At 44.5% G+C, this 19667-nt stretch overlaps 1 protein-coding gene across 1 annotated transcript in view; it reads right to left on the reverse strand.

Annotated features, from left to right (window-relative positions):
* Positions 1–347: 347 nt before the first annotated feature.
* The window catches only part of Map3k5 (mitogen-activated protein kinase kinase kinase 5), a 211882-nt gene continuing 192562 nt past the window's right edge, over positions 348–19667 (reverse strand). Inside the window, exons 24-30 of the mRNA XM_059272686.1 lie at positions 16240–16425; positions 12765–12870; positions 9657–9900; positions 4579–4691; positions 3634–3746; positions 1839–1915; positions 348–1156 (exon numbers count right to left, since the gene is read on the reverse strand). Coding sequence (XP_059128669.1) covers positions 1096–1156; positions 1839–1915; positions 3634–3746; positions 4579–4691; positions 9657–9900; positions 12765–12870; positions 16240–16425 — 900 coding nt within the window. The 3' untranslated portion in view covers positions 348–1095. The remainder of the gene's footprint in view (positions 1157–1838; positions 1916–3633; positions 3747–4578; positions 4692–9656; positions 9901–12764; positions 12871–16239; positions 16426–19667) is intronic.

The raw sequence follows: 19667 nt of genomic DNA on the forward strand, positions 1-19667 counted from the left end.
GATTTGGCTCAAAGCCTCCCCAACTATGGGACCCACATTACGGAGACAGAAACGAAAGTGCTGTCTATTAGGACCCTTCTTGCAAACCTCTCAGATATGGAGTGGTGTCTACTTTTTCAAGGTAACGTGGGATCTTGGGAAAAATACACCGAGTTTTTACAAATTTTCACTTTTACCACTCTCTTGCCCCCCTGTTGTCCCCAAGGAACAATCCAGATCCCAACTGTCTTTTCCTTGTTTGAATAGAGACAGATTCTACTTAATATCATAACTGACTGAACAACAACAGCAACAACAATAAAACCCAACTAAATTTTAACCCAGTCATTTAGTTCATCAGCACAAAATAAGAATGTTCTGGACTTTATCAAAGTAGCAATGTTGGCCATCTTTTTACTTTCTGGGTAAACATGTCATAATCGGTAGCTTTAGAACAAGCTAACATCACCATGATCCAGGCATGTGCAACTGGTGTAGTTCAGTAGTACAGAAACACCTCCAACAAACACACTCCGGGCCAGAAACTCAGTTACAAAATACAGTCAATATGACAATCAGTACACAGAGTAGAGACCATTACTCTTAGATTCTGCACACTTAAAAAAAAAAAAAAAGAACTTTATACAACGATCCAAATTATGCATTTCTGCTCAGGTTCTCAGGGCACATCACACACACAGAGAACCCTTAAAGAGCTGTGGTCACATTTTGGTTTTGATCCAGTGGTACACTGTCACCCGAAATGTCCTGCCTGTTCCACGATAAACATTGGGGCTGAAATGCCAATAGCTGCTGACTTAAAAATATCTCCATCAAAATGTGCAGCAGACTAAAACAATCCTCGGCATTAGGATTCTCGTTAGGATTATTTTAAGCCTTTACGAAGAGTCCTCAGGAATTCTGTAGAAATAGAAGTCAGGAAATTTCAGTGTGTTTTGTCTATCTTTTTTTTTTTTCTTTTGACACGAGTAAACAAATACTGGATTTAAAGTGCAGCTTCTTTCTCTCCCTCCCTTCAGCTCGCCCTCCCCTAAGGAGAGCAGTTCTGTGTTGATGTTCAGAGTCGCCGCTGAAGGTTAAACCAGTGGCCGGCCGTCAGGCGCGTTTGTCCCGAAAGTCAACGATGGCCTTCCACAGCGTGCACAGCATCCCTCCCCTGTTGAGAGACAGAAGAACAAGTTGATGGGCACTGTCCCCTGGAACTGCCCCTGAGACAGAAAAGGGACTTCTGAGCTTTCAGCTCCCTCAGTGGGAGCACGAAGATCCCAGGCATATCAGGCCTTACGTATCCTGTGTGCATGGTATGGTCTCGCCACACCCTTCACACCTTCCCTTTCCATTTCTGAAAAGACCAAGGTGCAAAACATGGCCTGACATTTTCAGCATTCTTGAAATGTGTCTTTACAGAAAGGGCTGTCAGTTACGGATCTACTTGGGTTGGGAGAGAAACTGTCTCAAGGAATTGTACCAGACGATACAAAGTACTCCAGCTGGTAAGTCAGCAGTACATCTACGGCTCACCATGGATCATCAGCTAAATTAGAGCATTTCTTCACGGCTGCCTTAGAGTATTTGCATGCATTTGGTCTGCAATATTATTTAAAAAATCTCTTCCAGATGATTGCCATACACTTAAACAGAAATACTAGTTATGAGAATTCCCCCCCAAAGAGCCTGGTCCAACTAATTCAGCTTACTCAGAGGGTTGAAAAGCAGACACAGCCCTTCCTGAGCCTGCCAGGCTGGTTAGAGACCCTGCAGGGCAGGAACCCAGACTTCCTGTTCTCAACCCAGGGTTCTTTTCCTTCATGACAAGCATGTAAGGGGGAAAATGGTACCTTAGTCTGAGGCACTTCAGATCGTCACGTGTAACATAGTAGAGAACATCCACTAGTGTGTAATCCTCAGCCAGAAACTGCAGAGAGAGAAAAGCAGTAGAATAAGATGCTTCTCGTACCTTTAACGAACAAAGGCTGTCCACAAGACAAACACTGCTAATAATTAAGCATGAATCTAACAGGAAAGCCACAAAAAAAACAACCTTCTGGGAGTATGAGAGAAAAAACCTTCTGATTGCCAACTTAGAAAGAAACACATCCGTATGATTCCCATGCTTACATATTAGGGAGACTTGGGTTTAATCTCATGCGTCATTACGAAGGCTGCTTGTAGCTAGTGTTTGCGTTGAACGAGTCTAGCTCTGACTGTTCCCAAGTAGGTCAACAATATTCTTGGGGCACTGTTGCCTACACTCAGTCTTCCAGCTTACTTTTTCATAGCCAGTAACAGGGGCTTTCCTGCAATTCACTGCAAAGTCAGTCTTGGAGGTGAGCGGAGCTTTTCATTGTAAAGCAGATAAAAGGGATGAGGAGTTAGTGGTTCATTACTTACTCCCCCCTTGATTGTGATTTGAGTCCAAGAGGACAAGTGTTTTGGAGAACTTGGTTGGGTGTATTGTTTTCTCTTAGCAAGAGAGCTATTTTAATTTAGTTAGCAGTAAATTGTTAAATGGAGATTTCTAAGAAGACTCTAAATTTTACGTAGTCCAATATATTGTGAAAAGAAAATTTTATTTTAGTTCTTTTAAATTGTCGGTATAAAGCTGAAGACAGTATAGAATTACTAAGAGGTCATTTATAGCAAATGGGAACTATTACATCTTTTAAAAATAGAGTTTATATGTACATTTGTATGTGGGTATGCGCACAGAGTGCAGGTGTGGCTGAACTCCAGAAGAGGGCACTGGATCCCCGGGAGCTAGAGTTATAGGTGGTGAGCCAGGTGTGGGTGCTGGGAACCAAGCCCAGGTGCTTTACAGGAGCAGTACACACTCTTGACTGCCGCAACATCTCTCCAACTCTCAAACAGTGCGTCTTAATGTGTATATATGTTATACATGTAATCTCAAGTCCAGTGCTCTTCACGCCAACTATAAATCTATGATGGTGAGAGAGGAGCTAGGTTGTAATAGATATGAAGTGAGTTGCGTAGAAAGTATTTCTGACATAAATTCACCAGCTACATCTACTTTTTCAAGTAGCAATTAATAGCCACTGTGTAGTAGAGACGAATAATGTTGCAGAAGAATTAAAAATTTAACAGAAGTAGCAGCAACAGAAGGCGACTTTTCTCAAGTTCTAGCTCCATTTGTTCCTTACTCTTCCTATTTTCAGTCCATAAACAATAGCATCCTTAGGGGTTATGGACAAAGGTGCATGTGTCTACCTTACCTCCTGCCTTTATACGTCTCGTACCTCACCCTAGAATGTACTGCCTTTCCTTGTCTGTCCTGGACCCGTATACACAGTTGGCCTAGTTTATAGTTACATGCTCCTTTAGACTCATTCATTGTCCTCTGGGAGAAACACACACATACACACACACACACACACACACACACACACACACACACCTGAAAACTTTGTGTCAGAATTTGCTGGTGTAAGAATTTTTTTTTTTTAAATCAGTGGAATTCATCTATCTCTGCTAATGTATGAATCTCAGGAAGGCAGGACTATGTCTGGACTTGCCTAGCAGTGTGTCCCTTGGCCTCGGGTACCTGGCACACAGCAAACACTCATCACTGTGTAGAGAAGTGGGATACCATGGGTCCCACAGACAGTCCCTCTTTACCCGACTTATAGTGTCCTCATCCGCTCCGTTTTCCCTCAGCCAGCCGGTAAGTTCCGAATCTTCAGTAGTTGGACCAGGACAGTGCAGGCGGCACATGGGGAACCCAGGGATATCTAGAACCAAAATTGGGAGACATCTTGAGCTTCCCGTGGAAATTTCTGGCTAATTTGCAGACTGTCAGAGAAGAACTAATAGAAGCAGTTAAGATGGGCTGTATAATGTCAAGCTACTCTCCTCGTAAAGGGAGGTCAGAAGTAACATTATATATACTTTTATATGAAATTTGTAATTTCTTAGAATTAACTTTGCATACCCAAATTATACCTTGTATTTTTCATGCAGCTAAGATGAGCAGTTAGCAGAATACTATACAATTATAATCTTTTTTTCCCCTCCACTATTTGTAATAATACAAAAGAGCCAGATACCTGAACAAAAAACTATAGATACAACTTCCTAACAATTAGCAAACAAGATTCACCTATAAGTTCTCATAAAACAGATTTCTTTATTGTTTCAACCTATGGCATTTTTCTTACTGTCAGCTTATCCTATTTAAGTCTCTCCAGATCAGAAGGGAGAAAAGCCGGGATATGCTGAATACAAATGCTAAATAAAAAAAAAGTAGCATTGTTTTATTCGGGCAGTCTGCGAAGTCACTAAAAAGAAAGACTGAAGGGGCGGAGATCAGTCTTCAATAACACATCATCAATAATCATCATCCCTGAGAGAGTGACTGTGAGCATGCAGTTTTACTGTGCTCACAGAAGGTGAGCAGTTACTACAGTTAAGAAGGGGATCCTTGCAAAGACATTCTGTCCGCTGATGGAGGGAGGACAGCTGCTCACGGAACTGTAAACTGCCTGCCGGCTCCCAGCCTTCTGTGGCGGCCTAGTTGAGCAGGCGTACCTAGCTAGGACTACTTTGAAATTCTCTGCTGCTCACCTATCGGTTGGGACTTGAGCTTCAGGTGTTTGATTTCTTGGTCTTTTTCCTCAATAGCTTGATGAAGGAGTGCTTGTAACTCTTTCTCTTTCCGAACTAGCTCTTCAAGTAATCTGCAGGAGAGAATCAGATCAGTTGATGGAATGATAAAGCAGGAGGGAACAGTGATGTGGTCAGCCCGGGCTTCTTTCTCAGGCTACAGTGAGCACGGAGATCTGACAGAAACCAAAGACTCGGTGCTGGGTCAGAGGGCACATTTACGAGTTCTCAGTCGATGGTCATGGAGCAGATCTATGGAGACTTGTAATCACCCTTCTCTTTTATTTTATTTATTTATTTGTTTGTTTGTTTGTTTGTTTATCGAGGTAGGATTTCTCTGTGTGGCCCTGGCTATCCTGGAACTCACTCTGCAGACAAGGCTGGCCTTGAACTCAGAGATCCACCCGCTTCTGCCTCGGCTGGGATTAAAGGCGTGTGCACCACCACTGCCCCAGCTGCCATGATCCTTCTTAAACTATGAAAATCTGAGGACTTAGGTGAGGTTGCCTCTTATAATATCTGGCACCAGACGAGGGCTCAATAAACATCCGTGGTTATTTTTGCAATTGTAGTCAGTGCTGCTCTTTTCTTTCTGACTTCTGGGGGTGGGTGAGGCTAGTAAAGCATTTAAAAAGACAGCCGTGTTCTTTTTGGTCCATTCGGTTCCTGCGGTGGATCTGGAGTACTCCCAAGATGCAAAGATAAATTCTGATACTCCAACATCATTTTTGGCCACGGAAAGCTCCCTCAGCAACAGAGACCCAACCTGTGCCCTGCTCACGGTGTCCAGCGTGTTTCTGGGAGGACACACTCCGGATCACAGAAGCTGATACTCTGGTTCTCTAGAAAACTATTTCTGAGTCATTTTGTTGACAATTCTACAAGTTTAAAATATATAATTATTGGGGCCAGAGAGATGGCTGAGCAGCCAATAGCACTTGTTTTTGCAGAGGACCCAGGTTCGATTCCCAACACCTACAAGGCAGCTCACAACTATCCGTAACTCCAGTTCCAGGGAACCTAATACCTTTGTCTTGGGGCACTAGGCACACATGTGGTGCATAGACATACATGTGAGCAAAAACACACATACACATTAAATAAATCTAAAAAATAAAATACAAAATTATTAGCAAGACCTCTAAGACAAATTACTGCATGGCCTGTAGCTCTCAGCAAAGCCATCTCTGTTCCATTGATAGATTTACTTCAGGACCAAGTGCGGCCAAACATCTGTGTGTTTCCGTTGACACGCTGTGTGGGCAGCATGCTGTAACTGAGAGATAAGCCTGGGTCTGTGGACTGGATCAGCCACACACTTCCTGTATTCACCTTAGACACGTTTCCTAATGCTTCTGGTTTCCAGTTTTCTCGTTTGTTAAAAGGAAGTGGAAAACTTCTAGAGAGAACTGCAGTGAGAATTCCATGAGACAACATAGGTAAAATACTAAGCCCGGGAAGGGGTTTCTATTTTGAGCCCCAAGACCTGCTCCATGCAGGACCTAAAGATGAAGCCCTTGTGAAGGAGAGGTCATTGTAGACTCGGTGGCAGAGGTGGGGACCAAAGTGAGGGACAGTAGGAGAGAGAGGTGGGTTGAAAAAGATACGTAAGCAAAGACACCTGCTGAGAAAATACTGCGCACACTGGATGAGCTTAACAGCATGGACTGAAAGCGAAGGATTCTCCGGAGAGTTTCTATCAACTCCAGGACCTGTGACCAATGTCACAGAATGGGAAGCAAGCTCTGGGTAAACTTTGAAATGGACGATTTTCAGTCTGGAATGTATCTTTGTCTACCCTCCTGATTTATAGACCCATAGAAAAGTGACAGCATATACTGCTATTGTCTTCTCAAAGGACATGGACATTTTCCAGAGCTTATTTAGGCTGTGCAGTTCCCTTTCATCTTTAAAAGCCAGAACTTGATGTTATAAGCACACCTGGCTAGGCCACCTCGACTGTTCCAAGTCCAGCTTTAAGACCATTCCCCCGAAGTGTGTATGTAGCACATGCGTTTAGTATCACCACATGCTGGTTAGTAGGGAAATAATGCGTAAGGCTGACAATTGTCTTCCTTACTGTTTCAGAAAGGTATGGCAAGAAACTACCACGAGGGCAGTTTCCTAACTCAGGTGTGCACAACTGTCAGGCAGGCTGGTGGGCAGGGAAATTAGATAACCAGCCAGTGACTTCTAAGTTCATTTTAAGAGTCCTTGCAAGAACTGAGTTTTCAGAGCATTTTATTAAGGGTTTACTTAAATATAAGTGACATGTATATTCTAAAGCTATCTGCTTTCTTTCTGTCATTTAGAATTACCAACGAGCTAGGTATAGCTGATTTAGCTAATAATTATAAGCTTACAATTTTGTGTGTCGGGGCTGAAGAGATGGCTCAGCAGTTAAGAGCACTGGCTGCTCTTCCAGAGGACCTGGGTTCAATTTCCAGCACCCACATGGCAGCTCACAACTGTCTGTAACTCCAGTTCCAGAGGATCCACACCCTCTCACAGACATACATACAGGCAAAACACCAATGTAAACACAATAAATAAATAATAAAAGATTTTGTGTATGTATTTGTATGTGTCCACGAGTACTGTTGCGGGGGAGCTGAATTCAATGTCATGTGTCTTTCTCAATTGCTCTCCATGTTATTTCCTGTGTCATGAAAGTTCAGGGTGTCTCACTGAACTTTGAGCTTATGGATTCAATTAGACTGGCTGGGCACCACACCCCAAGGATCATCCAGGCTGCTACTCCCCAGTGCTAGAATTATAGACAAGTGCTATTGCATCCAGCTTTCACGTGGGTGCTGGGACTGAACTCAGGTCTTATGCTTGCATGGCAGGACCATCTATCTCTTCAGCTCCTAAGCTTAAGATTTTTAACACTAGAGCAACACCTTTTCCTAAATATAAATTTACCCACATTTCCTCTCTCTCTCTCTCTCTACACACACACACACACACACACACACACACACACACACACACACACACACTTTGTGTATAGTTGGGTCAGTAGGGTTTGAACCCGGGGCCTTGTATATGCCAGACAAGCATCCTGTCACTGAGCTACACTCCCATAACAACAGTCAACTCAAGGTACGTGGTGTAGATGGAGCCTATAATCCCTGTACTTGGGAAGTAGGGGCAGGAAGATCAATGGCATCCTGAGCTACAATACTGAGTTTAAGGCCAGCCTGGTCTACCTGAGACCCTGTATAAAAGGACTGAAAGAAATTAAATAATATTTAACTAAAAGCATAAGAGGACTAGCACAGACATTACCAGTTCCTGTTTTATGCTTTTACTAAACCATCCTCCCTTCTTCAAATTATTTGTGAAGAACACATTGCCCCTTCTCTCACGTTTCTGACGGTCATGGGAATCTGTGGGAAATACTACTAAGAAAGGAAAGAGGAGGCCAGTGGTCCTTAGATGTCACAGATACAGCTGTCAGCCTATAAAGTAAACACATGGATGCGTAGATTGTTACAAAAAGGTAGCTAGGTGGTAAGGTAATACAGAAACATGCAAATCCATCTCTATAGAAGTGGGTAAAATTTCAGAAGCAAGGCTTCAGGAGGAACCAAAAGGACCTCAGCAAAGACACATGAGAATGTGAAGGAAACAGCAGGGAGCCCGGGGCTCCTGGGAACTGTAGATGTCATAAACGTGGTAGACAGAAGACAGTGCCAGAATGTGAGCACAAGGCATGGCAAAGGAGAGAAGGGACACACACACACACACACACACACACACACACACACACACACACTTCTGGGGTGTGTCTAGAGAGGCAGGTCCTACCAATATAGCCAGGGTGGGCAGACAGAGGTTTGGGGGGCAGGCAAGCTGATAGACCGACTCTTTGGTAAACAGAACAGCTTTCCTGTGGAATCACTCTGACCAGAAACCATGGATGGGTAGGCCTGGAGCAGCACAGTAAGTGGGAAAACCGCCTCCTCCAGAGAAGAGAACAGGGGTTCCCAAATCAGCTCCCGTCAGGACTGAGTGGCAGGGGAAAGTGAAGAGACTAAGTATGTAGGCACTACAACAGATGGGTTGTTAAAACCCGGCTACCGCTGGAGAAGAGGCGGAACGAGGCGGAGCTGGGCATCGGAGGACAAGGCTGGGAAACGGACATCAGGGCCAATGTCACCAAATACTAAAATGTCTCCCCGAGAAAACCACCAAAGACAAGTAGGTATATACTTATGCATAATACTAGGTTTCACATTGAAGCTTAACTTTTAAAAACTGAAAACTTACAATACGAAAGGCGTTACCTTCTGTGACATCGATGAACAACTAGGTCTCCAACTAAGGTTTCTAAATATTTGAACATCTTTTATTGATTCACTAAAAAGTTTTCATTATGGACCCAGAGCCATAAAGTCGGTATCCCACATGTCAACAGAGGCCGGCACAGGAAGCTGTAAATCATAAGGGCTCGGACTTTGAACCTCGCCAACATCTGCAGCGAACAGGCCGTACCTACTGCTCATTTGACAATTGGATTGAGTGGGTTCTATGGCACCAAATTCTCAGCGACAAACCCCAGACAGACCTTGGCATCCTGCATCCTGTGTACAGGACAGTCACAGAGGTGGCCGGTTACCTTCAAGCTTCTGAATGCTTAGTTTCTGTCCTCTGAGCATGAGATCTTTCCCTGAAAGAACTAGATATCCCAAATCATGGGTGTTCTCTGTTCTCTCTCCTCTGTCTACTGGCAGGAACAGGCTGCCCCGAGCCTGTGTCCAAAAGGTTCATGAGATTACAACTCAGTTCTTCTGTCAATTCCAGGGCACTTGGGGCAAAGCAGCAAGCAGATGCGTGCTTGACCTGCTAGAGGTAGAAAGTGCCGTTTCATGAGAGCTAAAATCAGCTTCTCTTGTTTTTATAAAAGAAAAGCAGCTAACTTTTTATGCTGGGGTGACAGAATCATCCACGTGTGTTCTGTGGGCCAGACTTTTAAAGTAGACTCACTTTCATAGAAATAAGAAAAAAGAAACCAACCCACACCCTCACATTACCTGTTAGTTTCTATTTTCATCCTTCCGAGCTGCACATTCAGAGACCGGTGAGCACTCTGGGAGTCATGGGATACAGTGGAGCTGAGCGTGCTCACTCCCGAGGTAGCCACCGCATCCTCCATGACCGCCTGAGGTCTTCGGACCGTTGGATTGGAAGGGGATTCCTCGTGTTCTTCTTCGACATCCAAGTCTTCAGGGTCGGCCGTGTCACTCTCGGATGCAAGGCTAAAATGTGGCCTCAACTCTACACGGCAAAACAGAGTATCAACCAGTAAGACTGACTCAGTCATGGCCTTCACGCATTAAGATGCATCAGCTCCCAATGCAGGCCACCCAAACTGCTCTTTCAAGTGACGGTGAACTTCAGGGCATTTGTTCAGAGTTCTTCCAGGGGGAACTTAAGCAGCTCTAAAGATCATTCTTAATGCAAGAAATAGGCCTGTGTTATCAGCGGTCTTTAACTTCCCAAGGCCATCCTGGTTTCTATGCTCAGCAATTCTCTGTCTGGTCACCACTACACTTGTGAAGTAACGAGAAATACTTAATGTTCCCAGTGATCAGCCAGAGAAAAGAACCAAGGGACTCCCACTGTACTCTGTTCTGTGTGATCATTTTGGAACAGGAAGACTGTACACTTTTGGAACTTTTATTTTGAAACAACTTTACAATAGCAGAGAAACTACATAATACACAGAGTGTTCCTTTGTAGCTATGGGAAGCTCGCCCCAACCTTAACATCTCATGGGACTTCAGAACTGCTGTCCCAACCAGGACATTAACATGGACACTATGAAGTCTCTCACTCTCTCCCTTTCTCCTGCTCTCCATCCCCCAACTTTCATTTTGTAAAAACAGGACCTCATTATGTAGCCCAGGCTATCTTTATAGGCTCCACCCTCCTGCCTCGGCCTCGCACGTGCTGGGATGATGGGCTTGCACACAGCATACCCCAAAACTGTCAGCAGTTTTCCTGGTGAATCTGTCCCGTTTTGATAGATGTTCTCTTACGGCAGCTCCCCTGGCCTCCCCCAAGCTGTGACTGGTACTCCTGTGCTAACTCTCATGCCTTTCACTTTTTTGTTTTATCCTGTTTGTCTTAGTTTTGTTCAGGCAGGGTCTTTGTAGCCCAGGTCGGCCTTTGAACTCATGATCCTCCTCCCTTAGCCTCCCAGGAACGTCCCACTTTTGAGGACAGCTGTTCAGATAGTTTATAGAAGGTCCTTTACTTTAGGTACACTTGACAAACTGTCATGATCAAGTAGAGACTGCATCTTTGAGAAAAAAAAAATCACAGACATGATGCTGTTCTCTTCTTGTGCCCATCATATCAAGAGATGCGTGATGTGTGGGTCTTGTTACTACTAGTGATGTTTTCATTGGTGGAGGAAGTCTCCAGGTCCCTCCACCACAGTTACTGTTTTCCCTTTGTAGTTAGTAAACACTTTGCAATGAGAGTCACCACCCAGGAGAACCGTATTAAAGGGTTGCAGCATTCGGAAGGCTGAGAACCACTGTGATCGAGGATGGTGTTTAGAAACTACAACTTAGGTCCTCTCAGCAGACAGATATTAGGAAACATAGGTAGTAAAGATGCTTTATGCACACTTGCAAGCCAAGCAAGGTATCCTTAGAACAGAGAAGGAGTTCCACAACTTTGAAGGATTCACATGACTTAAAATTGGTGACATCTAAAATATTTCATATTGATCCTTTGAAGTTTCTCTTTCCTACTTTTAGAATGCAAGTATAAAATATTCTGCTTAAAAGTTTTTATTACTGAGTAAACTGTCCAGTTACTGCAGAGGTTTGCCTTAGAGAAGGAAGACAGTCCTCACTCTCTTTACAAACCTTGGTTCATCAACATTAGGCCTTTTGTGTTTCATTGCCAATATAGCTAGGGTGTGTTTAGGCCAATGATTTCCAAACCCAGCCATGCATCAAAACGGCCTGAGAGCTTTACTCAAAGTAGATTTCTATAGCTAGAGTATAGAGGATCTTTTCAGAGCCATACAAATATTCTCTATGATAATCTAATGGTGGGTAGACATCATATATCCGTACAAACCCATAGATTACACAGCTCTATATAAATGGTGACTATGACAGGCTAGTACAAACTCATCAATTGTAACAAATGTGCCTCTCAGGTAGAGAATGCTAATATTGGGAGAGGCGATGTGTATGTTGGAGCAGAGAGCACACAGAAACTGCACCTTTCCTCTCAATTTTTGTAATTGATCTAAAACTTTTTATTTTTTTTAAAAAAAATCCAATTCCTAGGCCTCAACTCCAGAAGATTGTTGCCAATTTGGTCCGAGATGGACTTCAGAGTTGTGTTTTTTTTCTCTCAACACTTGGAAGATTGAGAATCACTGCTTTAAGAGGTGACAAGCATGTTTGTGGGCACAGGAATCTACCCATTGAAATTCATAACTCTTTGGGGCATCTGAGAGTTTCTAGTTTTTCTTCATGGCCAAGAGTGCTGCTCAAAACGAATCTTCCGCACCTACAGTGAATGCTTCTCTTGGTGTATCGTTGTGTATGCGGGATGTACTAGAGACACGTTATCTGGTGGCCTTGCTGGTTCCAATGAGAATAACGCCCTTCCACCCCATAAGCTCATGTATTTGAATACCTAGCCTCTGACTGGTGACACTATTTGGGAAGGCTTAGGAGGTGCGGTGGCCTTGCTGGAGGAAGTGTGTCCCTGGGAGCAGGCTTTGGGAGGGGCAAAGACTCGGGCGACTCCTAGTTTGCCGCCTCAGCTTTATGCCCGTGCTTCAAGACGTGAGCTCTCGGCTCGCTGTTTCAGCTACCACGCCTGCCTCCCTGGCACGCCTCCTCACCATGATGTGATGGGCTCCTACCGCTCTGGAGCTGAAAGCCCAGATAAACCCTTCCTTCTGCAACTCGCCTTGGCCATGGTGTTTGACCACAGCGAAAGGAAAGGAAGTAAGACACAGTGGCTTTGAAATGATTTTTTTTTTTAAAAAAGGCAACCAGCGTTCTTAAAAACACTAAAGAAACAACAGAAATGAAATGGCAGGGGAAGAGCCACCTAACATACGCAGGTGCTAATTATTTCCATAGTCGTTAACCATTTCTGACCTGGAACCAGGATGGTAATGGCTGTTTGCACAGCCTTCCGGATGATACTGTCCAAGGCGAACATCCAGTGCGGCTTGATGTTGTGATTCCGGAGAACTTTATTGACCTGAAAAAAACAGTGACCTTTAGTCTCATTTCTTTCTACATTATTTATTATTATTATTATTATTATTATTATTATTATTATTATTCTCCCCCTCCAACTCTTCGTGTGCGCATGCATGCGTGGGTGCATGCTGTGGCATGCATATGAAATCAGAGGACAGCTTGTGGAAGTCAGTTCTCTCCTTCTACCATGTAGGTTCCCAGTATTGAATCCAGGTCATCAGGCTCTGGCAAGCACCAGGCCTCGTCTACATTAAATTTTAATTGTAAATAGTCCAGCTGATCTAAGCACTTGGGTCAACTATCTACAAAAGCAACTAAAAGCCTTCATCACCTTGAACTATAAATAACATCTTCATGTCACTAGGACACAAACATTGCCACTTCAAATTCAAATGGAAAGCCAGGTGTGCTGGTACACATCTGCAACCCCAGTGCTTAGGAGGCTGAGGCAGGAGGATCCTGAGTTCGAGGCCAGCCTGGGCCATAAGATCTTGACTCAAAGAAAACAAAAAGAAATAAGAAAATAACCAACGAAAAGAAAATCTCTCCAGTGAAAACTGAGCACATTTCATTCAGGCCAGTAAGTTGTTTGAGTGGGAAGGCCTCTGGTGAAATGGACATGCCACATCTTGGGTACCCAGGATGGTTGGTGGAAGGCATAAAAGCAGGGAGAATTCAAGGGGTTTTCAATAAAGATAAACCCTACCCTGCAATGTTCTGACTGCCATTTGAAATAATCAAACACTTAAGCACATTTATGACGTGGAAAAAAATCAAGGGGAGAAAGTAGAAATTAGCATTTGTGTACTGCCTATGCCTTGCCACAATCAGGGTCCCCCCCACCCCCCATTGTTGCTGATGCCTCTCCATTCAGGGGAATTGTCTGCTAGCATATTCCAGAAAGCCAAGTCACACAATGCATCTCTGTTGTCAGGATAACTTTTTACAATGACTGCTAACGTTCTACCCATTGAAATAGACACACGCCTGACCTTTCTGTCCTTTTAAAAACTATTGTGAAATACACATAATATAGATTTCCAATATTAATCATTTTTATTTGATCACATATGTTTTAGAAATATAAAATTTATGTTTTTTATCACCTGAGGCACTATGTACCCCCACATTATTGTGCTGATGACCTCGCCGTCCATCTTTAGAGTGAGTACAACTGGAACTCGGTACTCACTCAATGTTCACTCTAGGCTAGCCTAGAACTCACAGAGATCAACCTGTCTTTGCCTCCCGAGGGCTGGGATTAAAGGCGTGCATCACCACCACCTGGCAGCATGACATTCTTTAAGATTCATCCATGTTATAACCTGTGTCAGAATTTCTTTTTTTTTTTTTTTTTCAGAGCTGAGGACCAAACCCAGAGCCTTGCGCTTGAAGTGCTCTACCACTGAGCTAAATCCCCAAACCCGGAATTTCTTTTTTGTTTTACAGACCGAACAATGGCTGGGTGGTGGTGGTACACACCTTTAATCCCAGCACTCAGGAGGCAGAGCCAGACAGATCTCCGTGAGTTCGAGGACAGCCTGGTCTCCAGAGCGAGATCCAGGACAGGCACCAAAACTACATAGAGAAACCCTGTCTCAAAAAAAACCAAAACCAACCAACCAAACAAACAAACAAATAAAGACTGAACAATCCCTTTGTATATCCTGTGTGCATTAACTTTTTAAAGATAAGCTTTTGTTATAACGTATTGATGGACTCTACTACGTCCTGGTTAACAATGGCATCTATGGAAACAAGGCTATGGTTAGAGACCCTGGTGGAAGCTGGGAAATGGTGACTGAGCTGCAAACTCATGCCAAGAGCTGGAACAACAGCCGCTCAGCCTTTCCCTTGGTCCAATCTCATCAAAATCACCTCATTTAGCAGAGAGTCAGTTTGGGGACTTCCTCATAGTGGTTGCTCCCAAGGAAATGAACTATTTCTTGGACCTCGCTTGTTCCAGGAAATTCTTTCAGCCTGACTTTGAAACGCTTCCATGTCTTAAGTGGACTGACCTGCTTATGTGACTAACTGGTATATCCTTTAGGAAACTGGAGTATTTCTCTCAAGAGGGGATCTTTTATAACCATGCCCTGCCCCTACACAGCTCCCTATTACACAGTATATTACCCTCATTACACAGCGTACTACCCAATGAGAACATTGGACAGCCAGTGAGGAGAGCAGGAGGGAGGGAGTCGCATGTGTGTGTCTGACCTGGGCCCAAGGCCCAGGATTACAGCTAAACAGCCCTCACTCTGAATTCCATAGCCAATTTGCTTTCCAGCCTCTCGCCTGGAAGCCAATGTGTGGGCAAACACAGCTCAGCTAAACCATTTCACTCCCCTGCAGATGGCTGGGTTTCCACAGTTGCGGTGTACGCATGCCTGAGCATTTGATATTAGTGATAGGATCTCAGTCCAGGGAGGGCTCTTGTTCCTGCCCATCCTACAGCGGGGAGACCCTGCAGTTTCCACTCAGAACACCAGTGGCTGCTGAAGGGCGAAAATTCAGTTTTGAACGGAGGATCACGTGTTACTTCAAACAGAAGTGTCAAGAAACCTTCTACATATCGGATCGATAATACATTAAGAGCTAATTAATTTTTTAAAATTTAAATAAAGCCATACAGTGTGATTCCACAGTCACATCCCAGACACCATCAAGATACCTTTTATTTCTGTCCTCCGTAACCCGTGTAAGGGTGTCTGAGAGCGGCTTAAGGTACCTGGGGCACAAAGGTCTACAGAGAAGCCTTACTCAAGAATAAATAACGGGAAGAACTCTGAATCAGGCTTACACAATGGCTTCTAGTCTGAGCATGGGCAGCGGTCTCTCCTTAGATTGTGGATTGATTTTCACCCGTCAACTGCCTGTACTCTGAATTATATTCCTGGCTAGAACATAGTGAATACTTATGAAACAAACCTCTTAAGCATGTTCTATAGGGAAACCAGAGAAAAAACCATGGTGGGGGCAGAGGGGAGGAGTCACCTACTCAGCAGAGAGCATTCCCAGGCATATCAGTGCATTTCCCTCCATGGCCACTAGACGGCGTTTCTTGTACGGCATTGCCAAAAAAAACCACACGACTAAAGTGCACTATGCTTCTGAGGCCTCGCAAATAAATAGTAATCCACCGCGTGATCCTTAGGAGAAACCCAGCCGTGGGAATGTTTGTAAGTCCTGCTGTTTTCCGTGGTGGTTAAGCTGTATGGGTCTCTTATCTCACATTCTGTCATCCAAAGAGAATGGAGTTTACTGAATAAATGAGAGGGTGCAGAATTTAAATTGTATCCTATTTTTTTATAACTAACACTTAGCAGAGCCTATGGAATTAACAACGGCACAGTGCTGCACTTACCGCATCCTGGAAGCCAAAGAGGACCACCTGCACCTGGTTGATGCCATGGCTGTCAAAATCCAGCTCCAGCTTCAGCTTTGACAGGGTGGTGGCTATGATTTTTCGGTCAGTGGACCTCACGAACTCTCTGAGGCTCGCGATGAGGGTTGTGATGTGTTCCCATTTCAGCTTAGGCTCTTCAGCACCCTGAAAATAGACCCCCCACGAGGCCTCAGTTACTCAGGACTGGACACGCCAGCCATGAGCTTCCCATTCCCATCGTCTTCTCTCGGAAGAACTGAGCTCCTAAAAGACCTCCTGCTAATGAAAAAGAGCACGTTTTGAACTCCGCGGCTCCTCTCAGCCATTGCCACTGACAGAACTAACCAGCCTTTGGAGAAGCAGCACTTAGCCCTCACACTGGTCAGTAGCCAGGACACAGATGGGCAAAGCTTTGCCCCAACGGAGATACGTTGACGTAGTGAGACTCCTGTTCTCAGAAACTTTAACTGGACATCAGAGTGAGACAGAGACACTGAGCCATAGAATCATAATCTCAAAGTCTGCCCTCAGAAAGGTCATAAAATCGGGTCCAGGAATGCGTCCGATGCACCAGGGAGTAGATGCAGGGTCGCTGAGAAGGGCAATAGGTAGGGAAAAGAGAATGCACACCACAAAGGCAGCAACAGCCAAGCAAGAGGAAAGACGGAGCCCTGGAGCTTTAGTGGTCAAGGTTCCTCTCTGCCAGGCTCCGCCGGGTACCAAGGGGCCGCTTCTCTCACGGCTGAGTCTATCACAATGCGTCCTTGGTCCTTCCGTCACCTTTAAAGTCAATTCCTTGTCATAAAAGGGGCCTGTCTCAGATACCAGCATTGGAGCCCCTCCTTACCAACAACGGAGTAATTGGTTATAAAAATGGACAGGAATAATGTCACATATTTAGATAGATCTCTTTTTCAAAGTCAATTTCATTTATTTTACTTCGAGCAAGGACTGAGTCTTTTGAAAAGAAAGCCTAATTTGGGGGCTGGAGAGATGGCTCAGGGGTTAAGAGCACTGGCTGCTCTTCCAGAGGAACTGAGTTCAATTCCCAGCAACCACATCTCGGCTCACAACCATCTGTAATGAGATCTGGTGCCCTCTTCTGGTTCTGCAACGAGAATACTGTATATGTAATAAATAAATATATATATATATTTTTTAAAAAAGCCTAATTTAAAGATGCCATTGATCCTCATTTAACTTCAAGAACAACAGAATTTTTATTGAGTGCCTTTCTATTTCATATTGTATTTTCTTACTATATTATTAAAATTAAGTGTCTCCACTGGGCCAATAAAATTCCAATTATTAGAATGCCATCAAAAAAATCTTCAAAAGCACCAGTGACTGATGTCTTTGTCTCCATGTACTCTTGGTTTGGGACCCGGGTTCCATGTTTCAGTTCTCATGAGAAAAGTCTAAATCGAAAGCCTAAAGGCCGTCATTAAAGGGAAATTTTAAAATTACACGGAGAACAATTATACGCTTTTTTTTTTTTTTTTTTTTTTTTTTTTTTTCTCACCACAAACTATATGACAGCCAGAGAGGAGCTTCACAGGCAACCTCTAACACCGGGAAACTAGCAGGAAGGAAAACCGAGTTCTTCAGACACTGGAAGTTTGGCTCAGGGAAGAATCAGCTGCAGCCCGGCCAACAGCTTGGCCAGCAAGCATTTATTTTTGACATCAGGTTTAACTACGAAACAAAACAAAAACATGTTGCTTCTGGTTTCTGGATGTGTGTGTGCGTGCTGCTGTCCTATGAAAGAATGTTCTCTGCTCTGGGAAACGCTTCCTGTCTGGGCTACTTCATCCACTTTCTCAATCATTCTCTCTGTCCTAACGCCAGCCCCTCTGTGTTAACTCTCGAGGGCCTTCCTTTATGAGCATGTTGTGCAGGGTAAATGTGGCTCAGAACAGAAGCATTTGGCAACGAGCCTTCCCCAAGCATTCATAGGTTTTCTGCCAAAGTCCTCTCTCTGGTTTTGTGTGTGTGTGTGTGTGTGTGTGTGTGTGTGTGTGTGTGTGTGTGTGTGAGAGAGAGAGAGAGAGAGAGAGAGAGAGAGAGAGAGAGAGAGAGAGAGAGAGAGAGAGATGCAGATATGCACACATGTCAAGGCCATAGATATTGGGTATTTTCCTCTATCCCTCTCTGCCTTATATTACCTCAAGACAAGGTGTCTCACTGAACTTAAAGCTCGCTCTTTCTGCTAGGCTAGCTAACCCCGAACTCCCAGGATGCTCCACCTCTGCTGGAGTTCTAGGCATGTCTGGAAAAGGTGGCTGTTAATAGGACAACCCTTTAGTACTGGCATCCTGAGGGCTGAATGCGCACACACATGAATAATGGCCAGAGGAACTGTTTAGTTACGATTATGGTACTTCTAATAAACAGCTACCAGTTTTTTTCCTTCTTTTTCTATTAGAATCTCACCTTCAGTGACTTACCGAGTTACAGTTTGTTCTCTGTTGTATCCCCTGCACTTGGAACAGAGCTGGCATTTAGTAGACGTGCAGTGTTTGCTGAATGACCGAATGAACGCCAATCATGCACCTGCTCCCTCCATCTAAACTTGGCTTTCCCTATATCAGTCTGTCCTACACGCAGCTCTTGAATGGCCCCCATGGACACATCCGGCATCCTTGACAACGACCCTATCCCCCTACCTAGAAGCCTGGCTGCCTCTCACGCCGGAACACCTGTGGCCTGGGCCTTAGGGTCACTGCTTGAGACAGCTTTCCACCAGGACCACATGAGGTGTCCCTCAGAAAGTACTGGAGGCATCTCTTAAGCTCTCCCGGTAGCCAGAGTCTTTATCGGCACACACATCGCTCTTGTTATGGGACCCAGAAGGTGGATATTAGGGGATTCCTATGGTGACAGAATGCTCAGGCTCAAGGAACAGCACGGAAGCCTAGTGGGGCTCTCAAGATACAGCTGGAGCTGAACAGTAAGAGCCAAGAAAGACAGCCTGGCTCCACGTCTCTCCTGATGAGAGACAAGAACAGGCCAACTGTTGGACTGAGACACAGTAACAGTCTGGTCCACCCCTCTACCATCTTTGCAGCCATTTCCCCAGGACCTACGGAGGAAAGAAGCTATGTGTAGTCCACAGGAACCACAGCCACGAGCAGTTCACACAGATTAGGGAGGGCAGGAGGTCGGGTCCCTGATGGTCAGAGGAGTAATAGAGGATGACACGTGTCATGTTGAGGATTCACTATCTATGGGAGGAAAGCTTGTGTTCACACGAGGGCTGAGCTGTGGCCGACTGTACTGGAACTCCTATTTTCTCTAGTGCATATATGGAGAGGAAAAGTTTCCTTGTGTCTGTAGACAGAATCCCAGGAAAGTATCTTCCCAGGAGTGGAACTGTGGCCCCTGCCGCTAACATATATGGAAGGCTT

This window comes from Peromyscus eremicus, chromosome 8b, assembly GCF_949786415.1.
Source record: "Peromyscus eremicus chromosome 8b, PerEre_H2_v1, whole genome shotgun sequence".
Classification (NCBI taxonomy): Eukaryota; Metazoa; Chordata; class Mammalia; order Rodentia; family Cricetidae; genus Peromyscus; species Peromyscus eremicus.